The following is a 23320-nucleotide window of genomic DNA, read 5'->3' on the forward strand; positions in this document are numbered from 1 at the left end:
TTATGTCTGGCTATTACATGTTATTTTACTAAAGGAAGTGAAATCTGAACATGTGTGTAAAATCTCTCTTGACAAAATAGACTAAAAGCTGCCTAATTCCAGGAGCCTCACAAAAAGGAGGCACAGAGGGAACGTGTAGAGTCCCTGTCTATGAATATATTAATAGATAAATGCTAGAAAAGAATTATTGAAGCTTATAGATGGGACTGGTACTGAGTCAAAAGATATAAGCTGGACATCAATGGATTTTGGATGATTTCCAGGCAGAAAAGTGTGATTTTTAGTGGGACTGCTGGTGGCAGTATTGTAACCTGAGTTACAGCAGCAGCTTAGAACATCTGTGAAAAGAATCTTCTGATTGCCTCTGGTGGGAATGTGAGCTCCCTGAAGATGGCTTGAAACAACATCTAGAGAAATTTTAAGTAACACTGCTTTGTGTTGATCTGAAGTATCTTCCTAATTCAAGCTGCTAGAGAAGTTTAAAACTTTCTACAGAGAAAAGATGGCTGGTTATTAGTAGTAGGTCACAATAGTATATATAGGTTTAGAGAGTAAAAGAAATGTATACCTTCTTGTCCTGATTTTCCCTGAATTCTTTTTCTTAATTAGAGACCGTGACTACCACCTAAAGACATACAAGTCAGTAATCCCTGCAAGTAAACTAGTGGACTGGCTTCTTGCACAGGTAAGAAAAGTTTTAAGATACTCTCTGCTAAGAAACACTTCATAATCCTAAAACTTTCCTTCTTCAATTTATCAGGGGAAAATTTAAAAGTGGTTTGGTAGCTGCTCTTACCTGTGTGCATCTGCTTTCTTTCCTCCTCCCAGGGAGCTATCAACAGTCTTGGTCTGAGACCATCTTAATTGCTGGGTTTACACATCCCAAAGCATGTCATCCACCATGATTAGGGCTTTAGACATCACATCATTACCAAAACTAGACAGAAGTCATAATAATTTAATGGTGGCAGTAATAATAAGAGTAATAGTAATGTGCTCTGGACATGCTTCTTCACTGTGGTACTGACTGTAAACTGTTTCTGTAATTCTGATGACTCAAGTGGAGAGACTGTATGGAATAAACCTAAGTTAGCACATCAAAACTAGTGTATCAAGTTTCACATCTAGTTTCTGTATGAAAAGGTCAAGACACATTTTGTCAAGATTGATCATTGTAAATGGCTCTATTTTCTGGAGGTTTTCATTACTGCCTTTATTGTATTTGGACAAATACCTACATAACATTTAGAAGTACTTAGCAAGCTGAATAAATTAAAGCTGTATTTTCTAATTAGAGAATGCTGTTTTGCTAGGGAAATGTTCTGAGGCCAAGCTGACTTCATAGGAGTAGCCAAGTCTAGTTTGGACCCTTCCTGTGCAAAGATTTTATTGCCTAGAACAAACATAGACTGCTAAAGGTTTAAGATGGTAATATTAGAAGGCATTTCTCCTCCAGTTTATTTACAGTTGAAATAATAAATTGGGATTTTTAAATCCCAGTCTCTGTAAAATAAACTATCCATTTATCCCATAAAATAACACAATGTGAGTGTTAAGTGTCGTCTCATGACAGGATGTTGAAAATGAGAGAAGACTTGTGAAGACTTGAAATTAGTTCATAATAAAAGTTAAACTTTTGGTTTCTTAAAGCTATTTTCTTGTGTGATTACATGGTCATGCAGTTCTTTCAGAACTGCCTTGATGCCTTTTCTACCAAGACAACAGTATTTAGTTGTTAATTTGTAAATATTGTATCTTTTTTGCTCTCAGCCTCTTTAACAAAAGCTAGTGGTGCTGTGGATTGGCCAGAGCTGATCCTGTTCTATCCTGTCTTTAAATAATGATGATACACCATAGTGATGCCAGCATTTGCTTGACAAATAACTACTGCTCTCTTTCGTGGCATTTGAAGTTGGACTGATGTGCTGCTGCCAAGATCAGAGTGTGCTTGAAACGCTTTGTTTTTGCTTAAAACCAAGTCAGTACTCTAGCCTGCAGCTGCTGTGAGAGCTTTCGGGTGTCGAGTTCTTCAGATGGAGGGGAGGAAAGGTGTAATACTGGTGTAGTATACAGCTTCTTGTTTAATAGGACTGAAAGTAATACACTGAAATTGCTCCTGTTGCCAAAGGAGCAGGTGCCCTCCCTGATGGAATGAGCTGAGCAGCTGCTCTCACTGACATAGCAGACACCAGATTCCCCGTGTCCCTTTGCTCATCTCGCATCAAGGAGCCAGTGTTAACAATCTTTGTAAGACCACTAGGGCCTTCTGATTTTTAGGAGCACTATTTAAAACTTACTTGTCTGCCTAAAAAGTACAACCATGTTTGTCAAGTCTTCACTTGTGGCTGCAAATTAGCAGATATATTGAGAAAACTAGGCATTTCTTGTCTTTAACTGACTTGTAGATATAAAGCTTAAGGCTGCTGTTTCAGAGAAGTCTGTAAATTTGCAAGTCACCCCTGGTACCTGTTTTGAATTATTACACTCAAGGCTTCAGGTAGTGAGAAACAGAAGTGTTTGTAATCTGCTATATAAGCAAACTGCCACTGTAGTTTTAACCTGTCCAACCTTTGGAGTTCACATACTTAGCCTTTTCTCCCTTCAGCTGAATATGGATAGGATCTCTCAACTTCAAAGGAGGAGTTTTATTGTCTGTGATTAACGAATGGGTCCTGAAGTCCACCACTCTGATTTCAAATAAAATGTCTTTACATTGAGGTAATACAGTATCTTTCCCCAGTGCTGGTCCTTGATCCCCTGGCTCCTGTAGGAGGGAGAGATGCTGTCTGGAGGAATGAAAATGTTTGGGCAATGGGATACCTGTTTTAATGGCTTGCTATTGTTCCCTACACAGATCATCCTGCTAATTTCAGAGCTGCAAGCTATGTGCTGGGGAAGGGGGAACAATTTGTCTTAGAAAGTGGTCCGAGTGTAAGGTTATTCTCCTGTTTCTAGGGAGACTGTCAGACTCGGGAGGAAGCTGTCGCCCTGGGCGTGGGACTCTGCAATAACGGCTTCATGCATCATGGTAATGAATCAATTTTGCATTCCCCAGCAAATGAAATGAGCTCTTACTTCGGTCAGATTAGCTATTCTAGCCCGTGTCATACATGCTGTATACACAATTTGCAGGCATTACTGCAGGTCCTTCTAGAACACAGTCCTCAAGCTATTACATGGCTAAGCTTGGTGCCTTCCCAAGGGAAGCCACTTGCTGATAGTTATGGGAAGCACTGAAGGGATTAGACAAGCTAGAAGGAGCATGTTTTTTCACTGCATCTCTTCCAGAGCCATGTGAGCAATGCACAAGCCAAGTGCTGTTCTGAAATATCACCAAAAAATGTCAGCTGTTAAGTAAAATTGGCTAGTTCTTGCCTCTTAGATAACACACACAATCAGTGCTGAGGCATCCAAATCTGAAGTGCCAAATTGCCAAGTTAGACATCATCCATCCTCAAACAGGGGAAGTAAACAAATCACATCTGTATCTGTATGAAATAGACCCTACAAGTCCTAAGAGTAAACATAGTTTATCAAATGAAACATTCAGTTTTAGTCATAGATAACATTTGCTCACTGTATTTTGAATAGTGTTTCTGAGAGCAGATTATTGTAAATAATTAAGAGACCTTCCATAGTAGTTAATAATAATGTAAGAATAGTTGGGGCCTTTTTTAAAGAATTTGGTCTGTTCTGAGCCCGTGCAAACTTATGGCATTTATTACATTCTTTGTCAAGGAAGACCTTTGCATAAGTACATGTTGAATGTAGGAGTTGCTCATCACTTGCTGCTTTTATTTGAAGGCCTCATGTCTCATATTTAAAAAACTGGTAAAGAACATTTTCATGCCTTCTAGAATTTTGTGGATCTCATTTCCCTCTCAATTATTTTTTTACAGTTGAGCCTTAGTCTATGTGGACACCTTACATTTTAAACCGCCCCTTTACCCGTCCTTGCTCCTTTTGTAGTTTTTTAATATTCATTTGGATGTGGGAAAGGAGCATGAGGCTTTGAGTAGCATCTTCCTTCCAAGAGGTTCTTCAGCATTTTATATAAATTCTGCATGCCAGGGAGGTCGCATCATGTTATGAGCTACTATGCACTGTCAGGAAAATTCTGGTCCTAAAACACAGCATTAGCTTAAAAATACAGAGCTGAGGAACTGACTGATAGAGATGCATCAAGGTCTGTGTTTTGTAAAGATGGGGGAAATATTTAGAATTTCCTTTAACTTTATCCTCTGTTTCTCTCTTTTTTTCTCCATGTAAATGCATGTATGTATTTCATATATATAATTTCCAGTCCTGGAGAAAAGTGAATTTAAGGATGAATCCTTATATTTCCGCTTTTATGCTGATGAAGAGATGGAGGGCACCAGTTCCAAGAGCAAACAATTACGTAATGACTTCAAGCTTGTGGAAAACATCCTGGGAAAGAATCTTCTGGTAAGAAATATGGCAGCTGAAGTTAGGCATATCAAAGCCTCCAGGTTTTTAAATGTCTATTTCACAAAAGCTTTTAAAATTCAGCAGAAGAATCTGAATGCTCCCTTCAAATGTAAAGTGCAAATTGGAGAGGAGAGGTAGTCCAGAAATTTTCCATTGAATCTCAAATATGAAGTGATAAATTTTGGGTTATGGAATTTATTCATTTATGAATTCCATAATCCAAAAATGAAAGATCTGTTGAAGGATGAAGGGCTAGGAGTTAAAATCAAATGCAGTTTCTAAAAGAAGAGTTGATTAACCATTGGAAAAAACTCGCAAGGGTGGGAATAGATTTTTCCCTTCTTAAAGACTGCCGATCATACCTGAGTAACTCTGGAAAATCTGCTTTAATATATATTAAGGGATCTATGCAGAAATAACTAAGATGAAATTTTATGGCTCATGTTTTGTAGACAATCAGACCAAATGATCTGGTAGTCCCTTTCCATCTTAAAACAGATGTCCAGATCAGTTGTGACTTGTAATGAAAAGTCTAATTTCTCATCTCCAGTCTTCACCTTTTCTGTGAACTCCGTATTTATGAAGCATAAATTTGTGTAAATATTGTGCTCTGTTTAAGATTTTACCAGAAGAAGATGACTATGGATTTGACATAGAAGAAAAGAACAAAGCAATTGTGGTGAAGTCAGTTCGACGAGAGTCTTCTGCCGAGGTAGGACCTCACATTCTTATTTTGGTATCTAAGAATGTTTCAATACTTAGAAAAGTTACCAACCATCCTTTTAAAATCTGTTTCCTTTAAAGGCAGCTAATAGAAGAGGGCTGTCTTCTACAATTCCTGGTAATAAACTGTTTCTGTAAATTGATAAGTGTTTTGGCATTACTGTGGGACTTGAATTATTGGTGATAGGATGAGAGCAGTATCTGTGTGATGATAGCTTACCTCAGGTTCCTTAGCAACTTTCATTTAAGGAGGGAGGGAAAGTAACATTCTTTTGGGATAGCAAAGATGTTTAATGGGGAAACAGGTTTATTTGAATGGAAGCTGTATTTTTAGAGATGTGTTTTTCCCTTAAAAAGCATGCAGTCATTTCTCTCCATGGTATTTTTTAGGAGTTCTACAGAATATATTTGCTTCGTTTCTTTGAAGCACATAGATGGCCCAAATGTCCTAGGATCTGAGTATTTCTTCATCACCCATTTTGCCCTGCAGAATTCTTATGTGAAGCACAGAGTGTGATCTTCCATTTACCAAAATAAGGCACAGATACACTGCTGAAGATAAGAGAGGACTAAATGACTTGTCAAGGGTTTCACATTTGCACACAAGACAGAGCTTCTAATTAAAAGTCCTGGACTTTTAATTAACTATTAATTAACTTTTAATTAACTATTACAGAATTTTTGAATGTCAGCGTTAAAATTTTTTGGTTACTCCTTTGGACTTCAAATAACTCCTGGATTACTTGCTTAATGGAAATAGCTGAAGTGGATGGATTGGTTTTAGCAAGTTGAAAATGTCTCATGGGAAGGAATTTTGAACTGAAGTTGAGTGTTAGAATGAAATTATTTCAGTATTCCTGATTCTCGTTTCATTTATGGTCAAACCTATGCTTTATCTAGTGCTCAAAATCAAGGTTGGCCAAAAATGTTATTAATCTAAACCTGTGCTGTGAACCATTGCCTGCCAGATAATCCTCTGCCCCTTTTTTGGCTGGAAGCTTGGGGAATAGCCTGCAGATCTATTGTGTTTGAGGAAAATGGCAGCACACCATTTTCTAAGGAATCTTTTTCTTGATCTTTCAAGATAATCTTTGACCATGAGCCCATCTTTTGAATTTGATCTAATAATACTGGTCCAACAAAGAACTAAATCTGCATCTTCCTGAGCCAGAGTCTCTGTGAGACTAGTGTTGTGTGGACCTCCTTTTTCAAGTCAATCAACTGGTCAGTGGATTCCAGGCAGAACACAAAAGGGTTTGCCACATTTAGAAGGAACCTCAACTGCTGAACCTTGAAATTATATAAAGTAATTGTAATCTGGAAGGTTTAATAATTTTTTACTGCTTCCTTGATGCCTAACACCTAGTCCAAATGTTGCTATGTTACTTTTTAAATGGTAGACATCATCAAGGGGTATGTTTGAGGCTATTGTCCAGTGGGCACCATAGGGGATCTCAGTCTTGTCATTGCATTTGTGACCATTGCCAAATAACTAAAGTTAGGTGCAAAACCTAGGGATTAAAGTCAAAATCCAATGGCTTTTTAAGCTAATGAAGAGCTAGTACTTCACTTAAAGCAGAGACAGTTCTTATCACCACTTCAAACCAGGTTACATTTACTGACTGGCTATAGGTTGGTTTTGCAAGGCTGATGGCTGAAAACTGTCCACAGCTCCTGTGCCCAGGGTCTGGGAAGTCAAACTTCTGCGTCTCACTGGGTATCACAGCCACTCTATCGTGGGGCCCTAGCTTTCAATTGTGTCCCCCCACCCCTTGTTTTTTTATAGTCTCCTATTTTAATAGTCCGTTTAAAATTTGTAGCAGAAAAGTAGTAAAATGTATCCATTGCAAACTAAGGTACATCTGTAAAGTGGCATATTTCTAAAGATACTGGCGAAATATCTTTTTCTTCTGTAAGTGCAGAAAACTTTAAGGGGGAGTAACAAATGACTTGATGAACCAATACTACTTAGAGGGTATTCCATGTGAAAGTAATCCAAGAAATGTCCATAAGTAGAGAACAGTTGAACGTTAAAGCCTGAGCTTTCAGAGTTGCTGCCAGTGATCCAAAGTGCTCTTGGTGTTTGTTCCCTTTGCAGATGGCTGGCCTGCAAGCAGGAAGAAAGATATATTCCATCAATGAGGATTTAGTATTCCTACGCCCGTTTGCTGAAGTGGAAACAATCTTATCCCAGTCCTTCTGCTCACGAAGGCCACTTAGGCTTCTGGTAGCCACCAAAGCAAAGGAGTAAGTGCCAAGATGGGCAGAGAGAAAAGATTATTGGGAAATGTCAGTTACTAGGTAGTACTTCTACAGTTGTAGTGAAACCTGTGTAAACACTTTGCTGTGCAGAAGCCACTCAATAGGAAAGCATGACAGAAATGAGAGGTACAAGAGTCACGGCTTGTTTTTAGTGATGGCTCCTGGGCTGCTAGGAGAGGTTGGCATATGTTCTCTTTATACTACTGATGACTTTTGGTTTTCTTGTCTACAAACAAAGTTGAATTGCAAGGATTGACATTCTTTCTCAGGTGTGAAACGTCTCATACTCTATTATGTGCATGGGAAAACAATTTCCACTCACTGAAGCTTGGCTTATTTTTTGATGAGACTACTAATATCAGCCCTTACAGTTTCTCAGTCTATTATTGTTTCTTATAATGAGAGTTGGACCTATTGGTGTCTTATGTATTGTTAGAGTCTGTAATCCATAGAACTGAAACTCTCAGTGAACATCTGTTGCTGAATTCTAGTCCAGAATGTCTTGTCCAGTCTGTTTTGTTTTTTTTAAATTTTTTAGTGGGAAAAAATCCTCTGCTGGTATAGATCAGCAGAGCTGCACTGAAGTTTGCACAGAAATGGAAGTGAATATAAATGCCTTAGAAAGTTTCTGTCAAATGTTTATTCACTTAAAGATGTAATAAATTAAGAAGTGCCCAATTTTAATTAACAAATAGAATCTCATATCTGCCTTGGAGATTGAAGATGGAGTATATTTCTTCAGGTCTCTGTATTTGTTATTTATTTGTAAACACTGTGGATGCTTGCTTTCATCCAAACCCACTTGTGAATGCTAAGGAAAGATGCTATTAAGAACTGCCCAGAACTCTGGCAGCCTAAATTAAAACCATGCTTTCTCTTCTCCATTATTTATCTTCAGGATTATTAAAATCCCAGATTGTCCTGGAGCGCTTTGCTTTCAGATCCGGGGAGCGGCACCACCATACGTTCACGCAGTAGGAAGAGGTAAGTAGAAACTCTGTGATACAGTTAAGGTGGGAGTACAGCTGAATAGACAGATGTGTGTACATAAAGTGTGTGTGTGTGTGTGTATTTCAACAAAGATAGATCCAGGTTTCATTGTCTAGCTTGTTCTGTACAAATTCTGATACATTAGTGACCATAGTGACAAGAACCTGTAACAGACAAGAATCACACTCACATAACCATAGAACAGATTTCCTGCCTCAAAAGTGATTTCCTGCCTCAAACTGCTTATCACCTAAATAGATTCTAAGACAAATGGTATCATTCTTTTGAACTGAGTGTTGGGTCTCTAATCCCATCAACACAATACAAGGAATAATTTAATTCCACAGTGGAAGAAACTTGAATGCTGCAATGCACAGTACCATGGACTCTTTAGAAGGCACTATCACTTTAGCTCTTTCAAGCTAGAAATGGACTTGCTTAGTGACCCTTCCCTTGTTTCTTCTGAGACTACTAAGGTAAAGCTTAACAGCCACAGGGGAAAAAAACCCGTAAAACTGAGATGGTTGAGAAAAAGTTGAAGGGTCATGCTGTCTGTGGCTTCCTCAATGTTTTTGCCTGTAGTCATCCACAATTTGGGTCTGGGTTCTGAAGGTGCTGTAGGATCAGCAGGTTGGTATACAAGCCGTAACACAATCTGGACATCACAAAGTATGACATAAGACTTGGAGACTACTTCTCCCTTACACAGGAGATATTGCTACAAATTGCCAGTATAAGAGGCAAAAGGCTCACCTTGATCTTTTTAAAAGGAGAAAATACAATTTGACAGAGATATTTACTACTTCTGTGCCTGACATATTTACCTTTAGCTACAAGCAAAGCACAGCTTTAACCTTCATGTTGAGCAGATGCAGAAAATACAACCTTTTAGACATAAACCAGTTCCTTCCTTCAGAACAAATGTGTGTCTCCAGCTGAGTGCAGTTAGCTTAGGCAGTGCCCACAGATGGTGTTCCCAGGGACACACATTTATAACACCATTTTATAGCAGCACCTGCAACCACTTTTTCACTGTTTGGAGTGCAAGCTGGAAGTTGCAGCTAGGAAGATTGTTCTTTTTCTGGATTTTGCCTGGAAAAGAATAGTTACATTTGACATCATAGTCTTTTTCTGTAGCAAATTGTGTAACATGCAAGTGTTCTGTCTTCCAGGTGCAAGAGGCTGGAACAAATACAGCAGTTTGTACTTAAGCAAGACCACAGCTAATGTAACCATAAGGCTAAAAGAGACCCATATAAGAATCCCAAACAATTTCCTACAGAAATGTAAATTTCTAGCATGAATACATTTAGACCTAGGAGATGGCTGTTTTTGCCAGCACTGCTGAAAACATGAAGGATAGACACATGATGTTATCCTTACACAACAAAGCTCTCTGAATTGTAGCAAAGGCATGACAGGACTGACCCAGCTCTTCTTACTTTTCCTAACCAGAAAGCTTTTGCAAACCTTCCAGTATTCTCATCCATAGGCAAATGGCATTTCTGTTTAACTTCTCTCCTGTTATTTTTCAGGTTCTGAGGCTGCAGCCGTAGGCCTTCATCCAGGGCAGTGTATTTTGAAAGTTAATGGGAATAATGCAACACATGGAAATTACAAGGAAGTTCTGGAGCACTTCACAGCCTATAGGACCAGGCAGCAGGAAGCACTGGTATGAACACACAACCTCAAAGGAAGTACATTAATTCCCACCTTTCTTCTTCCTCCTCTATTCCTGTGTTTTTATGCTCACTAAATATTCAGAAAAAGAACATCTACATGTTTGTTTTGACTGATTTGCTTTTATGCCAGGGTCCTGCTATCACTGAGGGAGCCTGATTCCATTTTCCCATAGTTGCAAAACACCTACAAATAATATGAAAGCCATTTCATGCATACAGTACTGAAAATTATTAACTGTTACTAACCATGGAAGTTTACCCAGCTATTGATCTAAATTTTATATTCTCTGAAGTTCAGAGAAAACCTGGGGTAATGTTGATTTTTCAGCCTACTTAGAAGACATAGAATTGATGGCTAGATTCACCTCTGTGGTCCAGATATTTGGAGATTGGGCATTTTGAGGTCCTAGCTGAAGCCTGTATCTCTTGAAAGGGGTTGTACCAGTGGGTGTACAGAACACATGAAGATGCTGAAGAGGACAGAGCTCAGCAAGCAGCATCCCCTGCATGTTTGAATGGCAGTCGCCTGGGCTCCAGCAGAGACAACTCTGCACTAGAAGGACATGCAGAACTGGAACCCCTTCAAAGCAGCCAACAGGAATCAGGTAAAGATTCTCATGGGGGAAGAAAACCTAGGGACAATTCAGGAGCTTTCAGAAGGAAAACCACAGTAGAAATATAAAGTATAATTATTATTGTAGAATATTTCTTGTATTAGCAAAGCTTTGTAATTGAATGAGGTCTGCCAGAGGACATATTTCTTTGCTGCGGTTTATTCAGGGGAAGAAAAAATTGAGATGCACATAGAAATCATGCACCTTTGACTCTCTCTTCTCTACAAGACAGCTGGTTATGGGAATGAAGATACTCAGCATTTTTAGAATCTAGCCCCTGCAAACCATGCATTTATGAGCAGTAGCTGATGGAGAGGGAACATCTGCAAGTAACTACACTTAGAATACTCTGCATTTTCTGTTATTTTGATTAAAAATTAGGATGTTAAATTACTTTGATCTGGAGTAAGTCTTCAAGGCATGTTGCCACTGTTTCAGGAAAAGGTATGGGTGAATTTCCTCCAACTTTCGAAAGCATAGCTCAGAAAACAGGTCTGCTTTCATGTTGAGGGCTTATTCAGAAAAGTAGATGTTAAGGGAGACTACTAAAGCAAAATGTAGTCCAAAGGACTGAGCCTGGACTCTCTGAATGCCATTGGCAACTTCTCTGTGAACAGATGCAGGTGTGTGTGGATCCCATGCAAGGTCTGGTGATGCTGGTAATTTCACTGTCACAGAGTGTTCCAGCAGTGGAACAGCTGGAGCAGTGCCCTGGTAGAAGTGTGTGAGCAGCTCCCTGGCAAATCTCAATTTGACTGGAACTTGATCTGGTCTCTGGTGACAATAGAACTGGTTTGTGTAAAAAATGTTTTTTCCTCACGCCATCCCTGCCTCACATCTCAGTCTTCCAGAGAGTTACTGCAGACAAGAGGACTCAGAGATTAACATAGTTCCCTTCCCTTATAACCTTCTGCTAGGATCCGTGAACAGAACTAGAAGTAGTGTCCTGAGCGTGGATATGTGCACGCATACATGGAAGAACATCAGAATGGGGATTGGAGCATGTGTATTATCTAAAATTTTGTCACTCTTTCCATTAATGGCCAACAGTGAATGTCTTCCTAAGAATATTCTCTCAGTCTCCAGCAGCACATAGCTCAAGACGTTCTTTGAGCCAAAGGTTGTGTTTCTGCATTCAATATTCTTCTCAGCAGGTTTCTCTTGCCTGGGCAGGCCTGTGTTCAGTGTGCTGCCAGACGCCTCTAATGACTTTCTTTGGTTCCAGCCCAGACACCACAGACTGTAATTTCTCCACTGGTCATTGGTGAAGAAACCCCGCTCATCAGCCTGACTGTGGATAACACCCACCTGGAGCACGGGGTGGTATATGAATATGTTAGCAGTGCAGGAATCAAATCCTTTGTCCTGGAGAAAATTGTGGAACCAAAAGGTTGCTTCATTCTCACCGCGAAGGTACCGAAAACCGCACATGGTCAGCTTTTGCCTAAACAGAATGGGAAACCAATAATATAGCTTATTATAGGCCTCTGTGGGCTTGGCTCTTCAGTTGAGGTTGACATTGGTCTTCTCAGCCCTGCTTAGAGTTTTATTCATTAGAATGAGTTACAATAGCTTGTTTGGTATGAGTAATCAGCAAGTGCTTCCAGGACTTCAGCTGTTGAGGCAGATGGAGGGGAGCCCTCAGCTGTGGAATTCTTGCTTTTATCTGCCTGGTAGCATACAATCTTCTGATATTTAAGATTAATCTTTTCAGGTAGGAATTTGCTTTACCTTGCAAGAAAATCAAGCAACTTTTTCCCACCTGAGAAGCTGGATGGGTTGCTACAGGAATTGGGTAGAACTGCTGCTACTGGAAAGCAGCAGAGAGTGCTGAGTGGCTTGGTCATCTCTGACAAAAACGAGCTAATAGTGAATGTTTGTCACATCCCAGTAATGTTATTGTTATGTCCTATGGAAGCATGCTAGAGCAGATAACTTGGGCAGTGGATATTTTGATCCACTTCCCTGATTCTAAATATTTTTAAGGAATGGTAGATGACTCTGGCTATTAGACACATTAGTGGTTCTCAGGCAGTAATAAAGGCAGCTTATTCTGGAGGCCTCTTTAGTCAACCAAGGGGGTTTGCCTCCCACTGAGTGGAAGAGAATTGTATTTTCCCTCCCTGCCAGCACTCATACCATTGACATCCTGTCTTTTTGTTTAGATTTTAGAGGCCTTTGCTGCAGAGGACAGTCAGTTCGTAAGGAACTGCGAAAGACTCATATCCCTAAGCAGTGCTGTGGCCACCATGCCCCAGTATGAATTCCGGCAAATCTGTGACACTAAGCTGGAGAGCATTAGCAGGAGACTCACAAGCTACCAAGAGGTACAACACTGCTAGTTATTGGTGGTCTTCAAACAATACTTCATTGTGTTAAGTGGGTCTTAGTATTCTTTATTAATGAGTCCAAACTGTTTCTGAGGTGGGTATCCTGAGAACAGTTCTGCAAATTACTGAAATTGCAAGTTTTGAGTGAAAATACCTTGTCTGTAAATCACTCCTTTCTGCTTGTCAGAGCTGTGAGTTAAGACATATTATTGCAGGTTAATTTCCACTGTATTAATGAATAAATATCAGAACAGATTGATGAATGTCTTATTTAACATGAATGTAACTACAGTGTATCATGATGTAAACAAACAAAGTGTATGTGCTTTTTTTGTGCAGTTACCTGAGCTGCTTGAAAAGAGAGTGCTAGGAGGTATAGCCAATTGCTTTCCTTTGTTGTTTTATGAGCTTTTTTTAATGTGTTATTCCAGCTGCAGCAGAAATCTGAATTCCTGGATTTCTGGAGTAGGCGGCAGGAAGAGAAAAGAATTGTCTGTATTGCTTCAAATTTTTTTGAAGGTGCAGTAGCACACACCTACTTTATTTCTCCCAGTTTGCAGATGAATTGAAAACAAAGGTGAGCCCAGCCTTCAAACAAGCCGTTATGGAACCTCATTCCCTCAACAGCATGGATTTCTGCCCCACCAACTGCCATATTAACCTCATGGAGGTATCATACCCCAAAAGCACTACCTCAGCAGGGAGATCGTTCAGTATTCGCATTGGACGGAAACCTTCTATTATTGGTCTTGATCCAGAGCAAGGTGATAATTAACTTCCAAGTCATGCTGATTTCATCTGTTTAAAAGGCTGGGTGTTTCCACTGCTCAGCAAGGTCAAATACAAGTTTCCAAGGAAACATAGTCTTGCCAGTAACCTTTCTTCTTAAAATTTTATAGGTGAATGGCAGCCTTCTTGTGTTGTGAAGAGGTAATGGCTTCAGGCATAGAGGGGCTTCAGGTGCCATTTTTTTGCTAGATGAACTGTTTGGACTTGATCTCATGGTAGTTACGTGGCCAGGGTGCTGTTGCCCTTAGTAGAGGTGACTTGCTGACTAAAAGTGAGCAGGGGCTGATGGCAATGCTAGTGCTTCATTCAGGGGAAAGCTGAAGTCAATCACATTGTAGTGCTGCTTTCTACTCTCATTACTAAATAAATTCCATGCTGTGGAGTTGAAAGTCTCTACTGTGTTAGGGGATCTATTATCTGATAAACTGTTGCTATGCAGCATTTCTCCTACAGTCTGGTTATTTATATCCAGCATTTTTTTATCATGATCTGACCTAACATGCTTCTGATTCATTGCCTTGTGACGGTCAGAGTGCAGGAATGTTTGGAAGAGGGACCTATAGACTAACCAACTTTCTGAACAATGGCATTGACTATTCAAATTGAGGTTTGTAAAGGTCCCCTGCTTGCTTGAGCAGTAGAATTTTTAATATGAGCTAAGGTAGGTAGCAAAGTACTGCACCAAAACTGTCAGCAATTCTAAATGAAAAATAATTAATTTCTCTTCTGTAAGGACAGAATCCTACTCCTTTATATGTATGTGTGTGTGTAAGTGTAAATGTCTGTAGAGCTTGAATAATAGCATAGACTGATTCCTAAGAACCCAAATTCATTAACTTTTCAACAAATGCTTTTAGAGAGCTTCTAAGTTTTCTGTATGAGTATACATGTGAACATAGGTCTTTACTGCCATAATCTAGCCAGTTTCTGAACTGTAGTAAATTCAAAATATCTAGTTAGCATGACAGGAAAAAAAAAGCCCAACCTCTTTGGGTATTTTTCCAGAATGATTTTGTTATATAATGTAATTATATGAAACAGTTCAGTGAAATTTTAGTTGTTCCTGTCAGAACTCCGCTTATCCTAAATTATCATCACTAGGATGGAGTGGAGAAAGTCGTGAGAGCCATACTAACTAGATCCTTTAATGTTTAGTAGGTACCTTAAATCCAGTCTCATATACTCAGCATTGTATCACCACTATGGCTGCACCATCTTGGAGATGTCCAGCCCCAGAAGATGGAGATCCTGATGGTAGCTTTGGCCAGCAGAATGGAGGAACAATTTGGGAAGAAAGGGGACTCAGTTTTCTGCTGAAACAGGAAGACTGGGAGATGCAGGACTCCTACTTGCATCTTTTTAACAAACTAGACATTGCAGTGAAGGAAATGAAGCAGTATGTCATTCAGATAAATAAGTGAGTACAAAATCCTATATGCACTGGGGAAAGAAATCCTTATAATATTGAGGCAGTAATCTCCAAAAGCACATTGTGCTGTCTGCCTCTGCAGACCTGCCCTTGTATGACAACTCCTTGCTGTTTGTTTCTACTCCTAGGCAGATCCACTAGTGTTTCTATTATTGTATTTTGCTTCTAGAAGTCTATCTGAATTTTACACCACTGTTTTGCTTACTGTATATTCCAAAATAAGAATCTATGTGTTGTCAAGGGCCTTTGAGATTTTGTCTGTCATAAGGCAGAAATAAGGGTTGAAATGAAGACAATTCAACAGCTGAAGCAAAAGGTGCATGCAAACAAAGCAAAACCAGGGATTCATTCACTGCTTCCCGTGGACAGGCAGGTGTTCGGCCACCTTCAGGAGAGTAGGGTCCCATCCTGTGCAGTGGTGACTTGGAAAGACAAACACCATCACTCCAAATAGCCCTTCTTTCCTCCTTTCCCACCCACTTTACATGCTGAGCATGGTGTCACACAATCTGGAATATCCCTTGGGTCAGCTGGGGTCACCTGTCCTGGCTGTGTCTCCTCCCAGTCTTCCCACACAGCCCAGTCCCCTCTCCAGTGTGGCTCTACGAGGGGCAGAAAAGGCCTTGGTTCTGTGTTAGCTCAGCAGTTGCAAGACCATCTCTGTATTATCAGCTTTGTGTTCAGCACAAATCCACAACAGTCCCATACCAGCCAATGGGAAAAAATTAACTGTATCCCTGCCAAAAATAGCACATGACCAAAACTTCACCTAAGTGGAAAGCACATGGACCCTTGGTTTCAACATGTATACAGAAGGGTGGTGGCTGCTGGGTAGAGCCAGTGAGCTGAGGAGGAGAAATCCAGTGCCTTGGAGGAAGAAAGTGAGGACTTTCAGGCCACCATGGTTACAGTGATTATGTTACACCTTATAGAAGTAGAGTACCTTTGGAAACAGGACCTTCTGGGAACTGGGATTCATGGGAATCTCCTGAGGTTTAACAAGACCGAGTGCAAGGTGCTGCACCTAGTGGGAACAGGCTGGAGAATAAAGGGACTGAAAGCAGATGTGCCAAGAAGAACTCGGCAGTGCTGCTGGCTGAGAGGCTGGACAAAAGCCATCAGTGTGCACTGACACAGTTCAGTCCTGGGCCATCTGTGTCCTGGGCTCAGCCCCAGCCTGTGGGCAGCAGGTGAAGCTGGGGAGAATCTGCCCCTTTGCCCTGCTCAGGCGAGACCCTACCTGCAGAGCTGCTTCCAGCTCTGGGGTGCCCAGCTCAGGAAGGATATGGGAGATAATCCAGAGGAGGCCATGGACATGATCAGAGGGACAGAGCAGCTCTGATATGGAAAAAGGCTGAGAGAATTGGGATTCTTCGGCTGGAGAAGAGGCTTTGGGGTGACCTAATTGCAGTCTTCCAATACCTAATGGGAGCCTGGAAGAAAGATGAAGAGAGACTCTTTACAAGGGCATGGAGTGACAGAACAAGGGGGAATGGCCTCAAAGTGAGAGCATGTTCAGATCAGATGTTGAGTAGTAGTCTATGTAAAGTGCTCACACAGGTAGCTCTGATTTCACATAGCTGCATTTAGCTTTAGTTGTGACAGTTCATTTGTGGGACTGAGAGCTCTATGTTGTGCTTCTGCAGACTTTTGTCCACCATAACAGAACCTACAGAAGCTGGTGCCTGTGAGCCACCATCTACTGAGGACACATCCTCACCTTCCCTGGGAACAGAAGAAAGTGATCCTGACAAAGCTGAGCATGGTGGAATCAAGAAGGTCTGTTTCAAAGTTTCTGAGGAGGACCAGGAAGACTCTGGACATGACACAATGAGTTTCAGAGACTCTTACAGGTCAGTCTGAAGATTGTGCCACTTGTACCTTACTAGTACTGTGTTTCAAAGTTCTCATTCCAGTATGGATTCAACAAACAGGTTGTTTTCCAGTCAGTCAGTTATGTAGTATTCACTTAGTACAGTATTCACTTCACTGATGTATTCATTATATTTATTGCCCTGGAGACATGCACAGCAAAAATACTTCCCCCAAAATAATGCCATAATACTAAGGTATCTAGAAAAGTGAATAAAATTAAATAATTAGGTCTAGTGTGACTTTCTGTGTCCTGTAGCCAGAAACTACAGAAGTCCGGTGGAATTCTCAGACTGCTTGGTCTTATAATGGCTGGTATTAACACTTGGCTCTGCAGCCAATTTTCCTAGAAGTCTAAGACATGGAGAAACAGAATTGGACATTGAGTTTTTTATTTTTAATGGCCCTTTGAAACCACAAACAGAAATGTTTATTCAGGTGCCTCAAAATCTTTTTGGGACATGATTGACTTTTAGTTCTCCAGGAATATTTGCTACCAAAGGAAATCTCACTCCCAATTCTCTCTATTTTGGGGGGGAAACATTTGGAGACTCAGCTTCAGAATAGGTGGGGTAACAAATTGTGGCCATGTCTGATGGCTGCAATTTAACATCCTTAATAGGCCATTTGTACATTTCTAGTAAGACCACAGAGCTGGGAGGATTCCAGCTCTGAATGAATGACCTGTCTCTGGAATGTTACCATGAATGAATGACCTGTCTCTGGAATGTTCCTGCTGCAGTCCTGATGCTTCACTTGCTGTTATTGGGCACTTGTACCAGTAGCAATAGGTGCCACTGGTGCAGGACTCCAGAAGGGGAACAGTTTGTGTTGGAAGGGGTCTCTGGAGTCTGCACAGTCCAGTCCCTTGCTCAGGACAGGGCCAGTAAGATTGGTTGCTTGGGGTCTTGTCTGGTTGAATATTGATCGCCTCAGAGGACAGCAAATATGAAGTCAATAAAGAAATAGAATGAGTACTTGCAGTGCTGAGATCTGGGGCATCTCTGTTGTGTGAGATTTCAATCAGCACGTGTGCTTTGGAGCTTTCTGAGTGAAATGTGCGTTATTTCTTTCGCTGTTAATGGGGTATCCCGGTAGTTGAAACTTCTGTAATTGAGGCTAATTTATTCTGGGTAACAAAGGGTCAGCACAAACAGTCTCTCTGGGCTTGTCACTTGTTCCAGAATTCTACACATTTGTTTGAGAAATATTATTCTGTCTTATCTGTATTAGGCAGAGAATTAAGCATATATTACAGATAGTAGTTACTTGATGGGGAATGTGTTTTTATGGGTTTTGATTTAAATGAGCATTGATTAGCTACAAACTCAAGCAAATTGTAGATAAGAAAATATCTTGTTTGCAATAGCCAACAAGGCTGTTTTCCGTGATCATTTTGGAGGTGTAATTCATAAGGATTTGTATTGCAGAGTAGTTGCCATAAGTATTAATCTTCCTGAGAAGAGAACAGATTTCTTTGATACTAGATTTAAAAAAGGACAGCAAGAATCCCAATTAGGGTTCTTTCAGTTGCTCTTGTATTTTTCTCTCATCTCAGTTAAAAATTACTTCAGAGGCAGAGACAGTGGAGAATTTTTAAAGCTTTGTTTTGGGTTTGTACCATTAAAACCACTGTCATTGTCACTTCATTGGAAGGGGACAGCCTGAGATCCATAGTCTTTTTGGTTATTTTCAGTAAGAACAGTTAAAGTGAACTTTAAAGAGAGGAGATTTGCTGTAGAATTTTCCAGATGTGCATGAGCCAAGTTTGGTGTGGAGCTGTTGTGACTCCTCCACTTCATTGTAGGATCTGCAGTGCCTGATTCTCCAGTGACTTAGATTGTCTAAATTTTCTCTCCCACCTCCAGTATTTGTGCTACTGCAGCCTCCCTGTATGCTGGATTTGGATGCTGTAATACCCTGAGAATTGGTAGCAAACGTTTATTGGAGATGTCTGTTTTCATAATTTACAGAAGCAGGGTGGTGTATTACGCATTCAGTGTTAACTGCAAATAGAAGAAGGCGTCCTGTGGCAGCCCAGCTCCAGAGTCCTTGTTTAATGGCTGTTGTGCATGTCATTACTTTCAGTCATTTCAGTTTCCCAGAGCTAGGCTGGGGAGGCAGTGCTAATAATGGCTGTTGTGCATGTCATTACTTTCAGTCATTTCAGTTTCCCAGAGCTAGGTTTGGAAGGCAGTGCTAATAATGGCTGTTGTGCATGTCATTACTTTCAGTCATTTCAGTTTCCCAGAGCTAGGCTGGGGAGGCAGTGCTAATAAAGCCCAGCAGCAGCGTGGGTGCCGGGGTGTGGGGACAGCCTTTGTTCAGTGCCTCTGTGCTCTCCTTTGCAGTGAGTGTAACAGTAACCGGGACTCCGTGTTGTCCTACACCAGCGTGCGGAGCAACAGCTCTTACCTGGGCAGTGATGAGATGGGGTCAGGTGAGTGTGTGCACAGGCCACTCAGCAGTGCTGAGAAGTCTTTGCTGGTTACAAGCACTTATATATTTAATTTGCACCGGTGGTCTCTTCAAAACTAATCACAAGAACATAAGGATACAGATTTGCCTCTTTCTAATAAACCACAGTAAATTTGGAACATGGGAGAGGTATTAGGCAGGGATAAGTTTCTTTAGTTATTGCACACTTTCATAATATGAAAATGAGTATTTTGGCCTAAGAATTGGAGATAAAGCAGCAATCATTATTTACTTCACACCAGTGTGAAGGTGTGCCCATGCCTCATCATATACATCATGTTTGTAAGTTCAAAGCTTTTCATTTCTCCTGTATTAGGAGATGAGCTTCCCAATGATATGAGAATACCTTTAGACAAGCAAGACAAACTTCATGGCTGTCTGGAACACCTTTTTAACCAGGTATGTAAAGCATTATTCTTACACAGAATTGCTTTCTCTTTATCAATGTCAATCAAGAAATTTTAAGTACTAAATTGTGTTATGAAATAATATTTTGAGGAAGGCATACTATCAAGATTTTGGGGTACACGGTAAGCAAATATATTATAGGAGAGTTTGATGAATCACATTTATCTGTGTTATTAAAGTTGTCTTGTGATTTAAGCAAGGCCAACTTGCCCTACCTAAGGCTTAAGACTAAGGGAAAAAAAGCTCTCATAAAAAAAAGGACAAACTTCTAGTAATTTGATGAAAATGGATCACATTTGCAGATTTCATGAGGTTCTCACTAGTTTAGCGTGCAGATGTGTTTATAATGTGTAACCACAGAGAGTTGTTTGCTATTCTCTTACCTCATCAGCAGTAGATCATCATTGTGCAAAATGCTGTTGTTAAATGTTAATATTAAATTAAATGGCTCTGGAGGCTAGTTCATGGCTACAAAGTCTGACTGCTATGTGTCAGTCATTCCAAAGTACAAATAGTGTAAGGGCTGTGGCAGTTTCCAACAGGAGTTCTGTTCAGATTTTCTTCTGCAGTCTTACTGACGCTGATCGATAATGTTCCAATTGTAGGTTGATGCAATCAATGCACTTCTGAAAGGACCAGGAATAAATAAGGCCTTCGAGGAAACCAAGCACTTTCCCATGGACCATAGTTTGCAAGGTAATGAAATAGATTGACTGTATTTAATAATGTGATTTCCAAGACTTCAGAGTTTAACATGAAAGCATATGTGCTATGGCCACACAGAGATCCTTAACTCTGCAGTCTACCCAGTCATGCCTTAGGCACATACCATGTGTGGCCACTGAAATTATTGAATCTCAAAGAAGTAATTTTTATGGGAAATCCTCCTGAAACACACAGAAGCCTCTTTTGTTACATGCTGCTCAATTCTTGCAGCCCTTTCTCAAGTTTCCAAATCCCCACTTTGCTGTGAACGTATTTGAAAGGGTACAAAAAAGTAAGGATAGTCAGATTCAAGGTGAAGGAGTGCTGTGATAAGCTGATGAGGCGTTGACCACTGAACATCCAAGGCACCAAAGGTTCTACCTCAGTTTGCTTAATGATTTGCTCTGCTTTTCTTCAGTTGGATGATTGCCAGAGTAAATTCATCCTCACATAACACTTATTTTGAAAACTGATTCCCATAGAGAGCAAACAGATGATACCATATTTTCTCTTTCCTCAGGGAGTGTGATGACTTTTGTCTTGATGGTCTTTTAGGGCTCAGCATGTTTCTTTTCTGCCTGAAATACACAGGATTTTATTTTTGAAATATTTGCTGCATTTCCTTTCCCACTTGAAAGCTGAAATATTCCCTACTACTCCTGCTGTACCTCAGGTGCTGTAGGAGGTGAGAGCTCCAACCTCTCACAGGCTCTAGTTTTTAGTTACAGTGGCAAGCTCTAGAACTAGAGATATTTTCCTGCTTTTTGTTTTTCTTTGACTCCAGAAATAACTCCTTTGAAGTTCTGTTACATGTACTCATCTCTATGAACACATTCACATTTGTGTAGACTTGAGGAGCATCTGTTGGCCTTTCCATTCACTGTTGGAATGAAATGAAGAAATAACAGACGTTTCTTTTATTTTGCTTAAACAGAATCTCATTTATTAAAAGTAGATTAATTACACTGAGGGAGTCTTTTAGTTAACTGATCACACTGAGGAGCAGACAAGCCCTGCCTACACTCAGCTGGAATCTTGGACCACAGTGTCTGTTTAATAGCTACCATAGCCACCTTTTTGTGATGGATGGACCTGGAATGCTCTTCTGGTCCTGTCCAGGATCAGTTATTTGGCATAATTTTTTTTGTTCTCTGTTTGCTTATGCACTTCATCACAAAAAATGAGGTTTTTGGCTTAACTACATAGCTAAGTCATGGAGAATAAATTTTCTACTCTATAATTAATAGTTAGCTTTCATTAGGTGAAAGAAAGCATTCTTCTCATTGTATTATGGGATGTGACAGTTGCAGCCAAAAAGTTGATCTTATTCTCTGGACCTACCCAGTACAGCTGCCTGCAGGTCATTAAAGGCAGAGGAAGCAGGGGTTCCTTGTCTAGTGAGTGGGGCAGAGCTCCCTGCACTGTGCATGTCAGCCCGGCCCACAGTCCTGAAAGCAATGCAGGGAGACTGCTGATAATGGGACTATGGGAATCGTTTTTTGCCCTCTCTATTAGTTCTATTTAAGGATCTTTTGAATTCTCAGTTACTGCTATTGGTACTGCTTATCTGCTTTCATCTGTATTCACATTATAACTCCTAAGCCATTCTTAGTTATGTGGCATTTCTTAAATGGCTACCACACTCCATGTTTTCTAGAATTTAAACAGAAGGAAGAAACCACAGTTAGGTGCCGGAATAATATTCAAGCCAGCATTCAGGAAGATCCATGGAACCTTCCACTGCGCATCAAGAACCTGGTTGACATCATACAGAAACATGTGGAAGGTCTGTAAATAAGGAAACGTTTGTTACTAGCTTCAGGGAGAAGAGATCTTAATCAAATCTAGCAGTTGATTTCATAATTGTAACTCATTTTGTAATAAGGCTGTCCCAGGCTCTAGAGAGGACCAGGTAGAGCAGATTATGGTTTGCAGAGTCCTGGTGCGTTATTGTAAAAAGGCACCTGTGCAGCAATTCCAAAGATCTTTTCCCCCCTTACTTTATTTCATCAGCCCATTCAGATTGATGTCAGACTGATCTATCTTCCTGTGCTTTTTAAACCCTTTTAGAAATTGAAGAGAGAGATGTTTGGTATATTCCAAACTGTAAAGTGAATGCTAATCAGATATTACAACATCCTAAACCACTGCAGTCTGGTTGAACTGAAACAGGAGATGAAACTGATGTTTACAGATCAGTGTGAGGCACTGGATAGTAATCACCTCCTTAGGGTTTCATCTGCAAATGCAATTTGTTTCCAGTAATTCATGGTAGTTAACGGATCATGTAGCCAGTAAAATTCTTTGCTATGCACTTAGTTTTTCTCAGTCATGAACATGTCTGTGCAGGTGAGGGCTATCAGAGAAAATAGACATGGCCATGCAGGTGCCAGGGATTTCGGGGAATTAGGAAACTGTTAACCAGCTGCAATCACATCTACCTTGGTATTATGTTGACTACAACATTTCTTTTCTTCACTGTTTCAGATGGGAAGAATCAGCTTCTTTTGGCCTTGTTAAAATGCACAGGTAAGGGGTTTTAATTTTTTACGAAACAACTTACCCAAGAAGTCCCTAAGACCGTGTTTT

At 40.3% G+C, this 23320-nt stretch overlaps 1 protein-coding gene across 4 annotated transcripts in view; it reads left to right on the top strand.

Moving 5' to 3' along the window:
• The window catches only part of PREX1 (phosphatidylinositol-3,4,5-trisphosphate dependent Rac exchange factor 1), a 121283-nt gene that overhangs the window by 84575 nt on the left and 13388 nt on the right, over positions 1-23320 (top strand). For 3 of the 4 annotated variants that reach the window (XM_077187442.1, XM_054644446.2, XM_077187443.1), the window contains exons 14-31: positions 610-685; positions 2956-3028; positions 4304-4446; positions 5069-5161; positions 7271-7419; positions 8333-8418; positions 9960-10096; positions 10540-10711; positions 11946-12133; positions 12886-13047; positions 13604-13814; positions 14995-15256; positions 16915-17121; positions 19492-19580; positions 19935-20017; positions 20632-20722; positions 22389-22517; positions 23219-23260. In XM_077187442.1, coding sequence (XP_077043557.1) covers positions 610-685; positions 2956-3028; positions 4304-4446; positions 5069-5161; positions 7271-7419; positions 8333-8418; positions 9960-10096; positions 10540-10711; positions 11946-12133; positions 12886-13047; positions 13604-13814; positions 14995-15256; positions 16915-17121; positions 19492-19580; positions 19935-20017; positions 20632-20722; positions 22389-22517; positions 23219-23260 — 2393 coding nt within the window. The remainder of the gene's footprint in view (positions 1-609; positions 686-2955; positions 3029-4303; positions 4447-5068; positions 5162-7270; positions 7420-8332; positions 8419-9959; positions 10097-10539; positions 10712-11945; positions 12134-12885; positions 13048-13603; positions 13815-14994; positions 15257-16914; positions 17122-19491; positions 19581-19934; positions 20018-20631; positions 20723-22388; positions 22518-23218; positions 23261-23320) is intronic. The other variant, XM_054644447.2, reaches the window with a different exon arrangement.

Source organism: Agelaius phoeniceus, chromosome 17 (genome assembly GCF_051311805.1).
Source record: "Agelaius phoeniceus isolate bAgePho1 chromosome 17, bAgePho1.hap1, whole genome shotgun sequence".
Lineage (NCBI taxonomy): Eukaryota > Metazoa > Chordata > Aves > Passeriformes > Icteridae > Agelaius > Agelaius phoeniceus.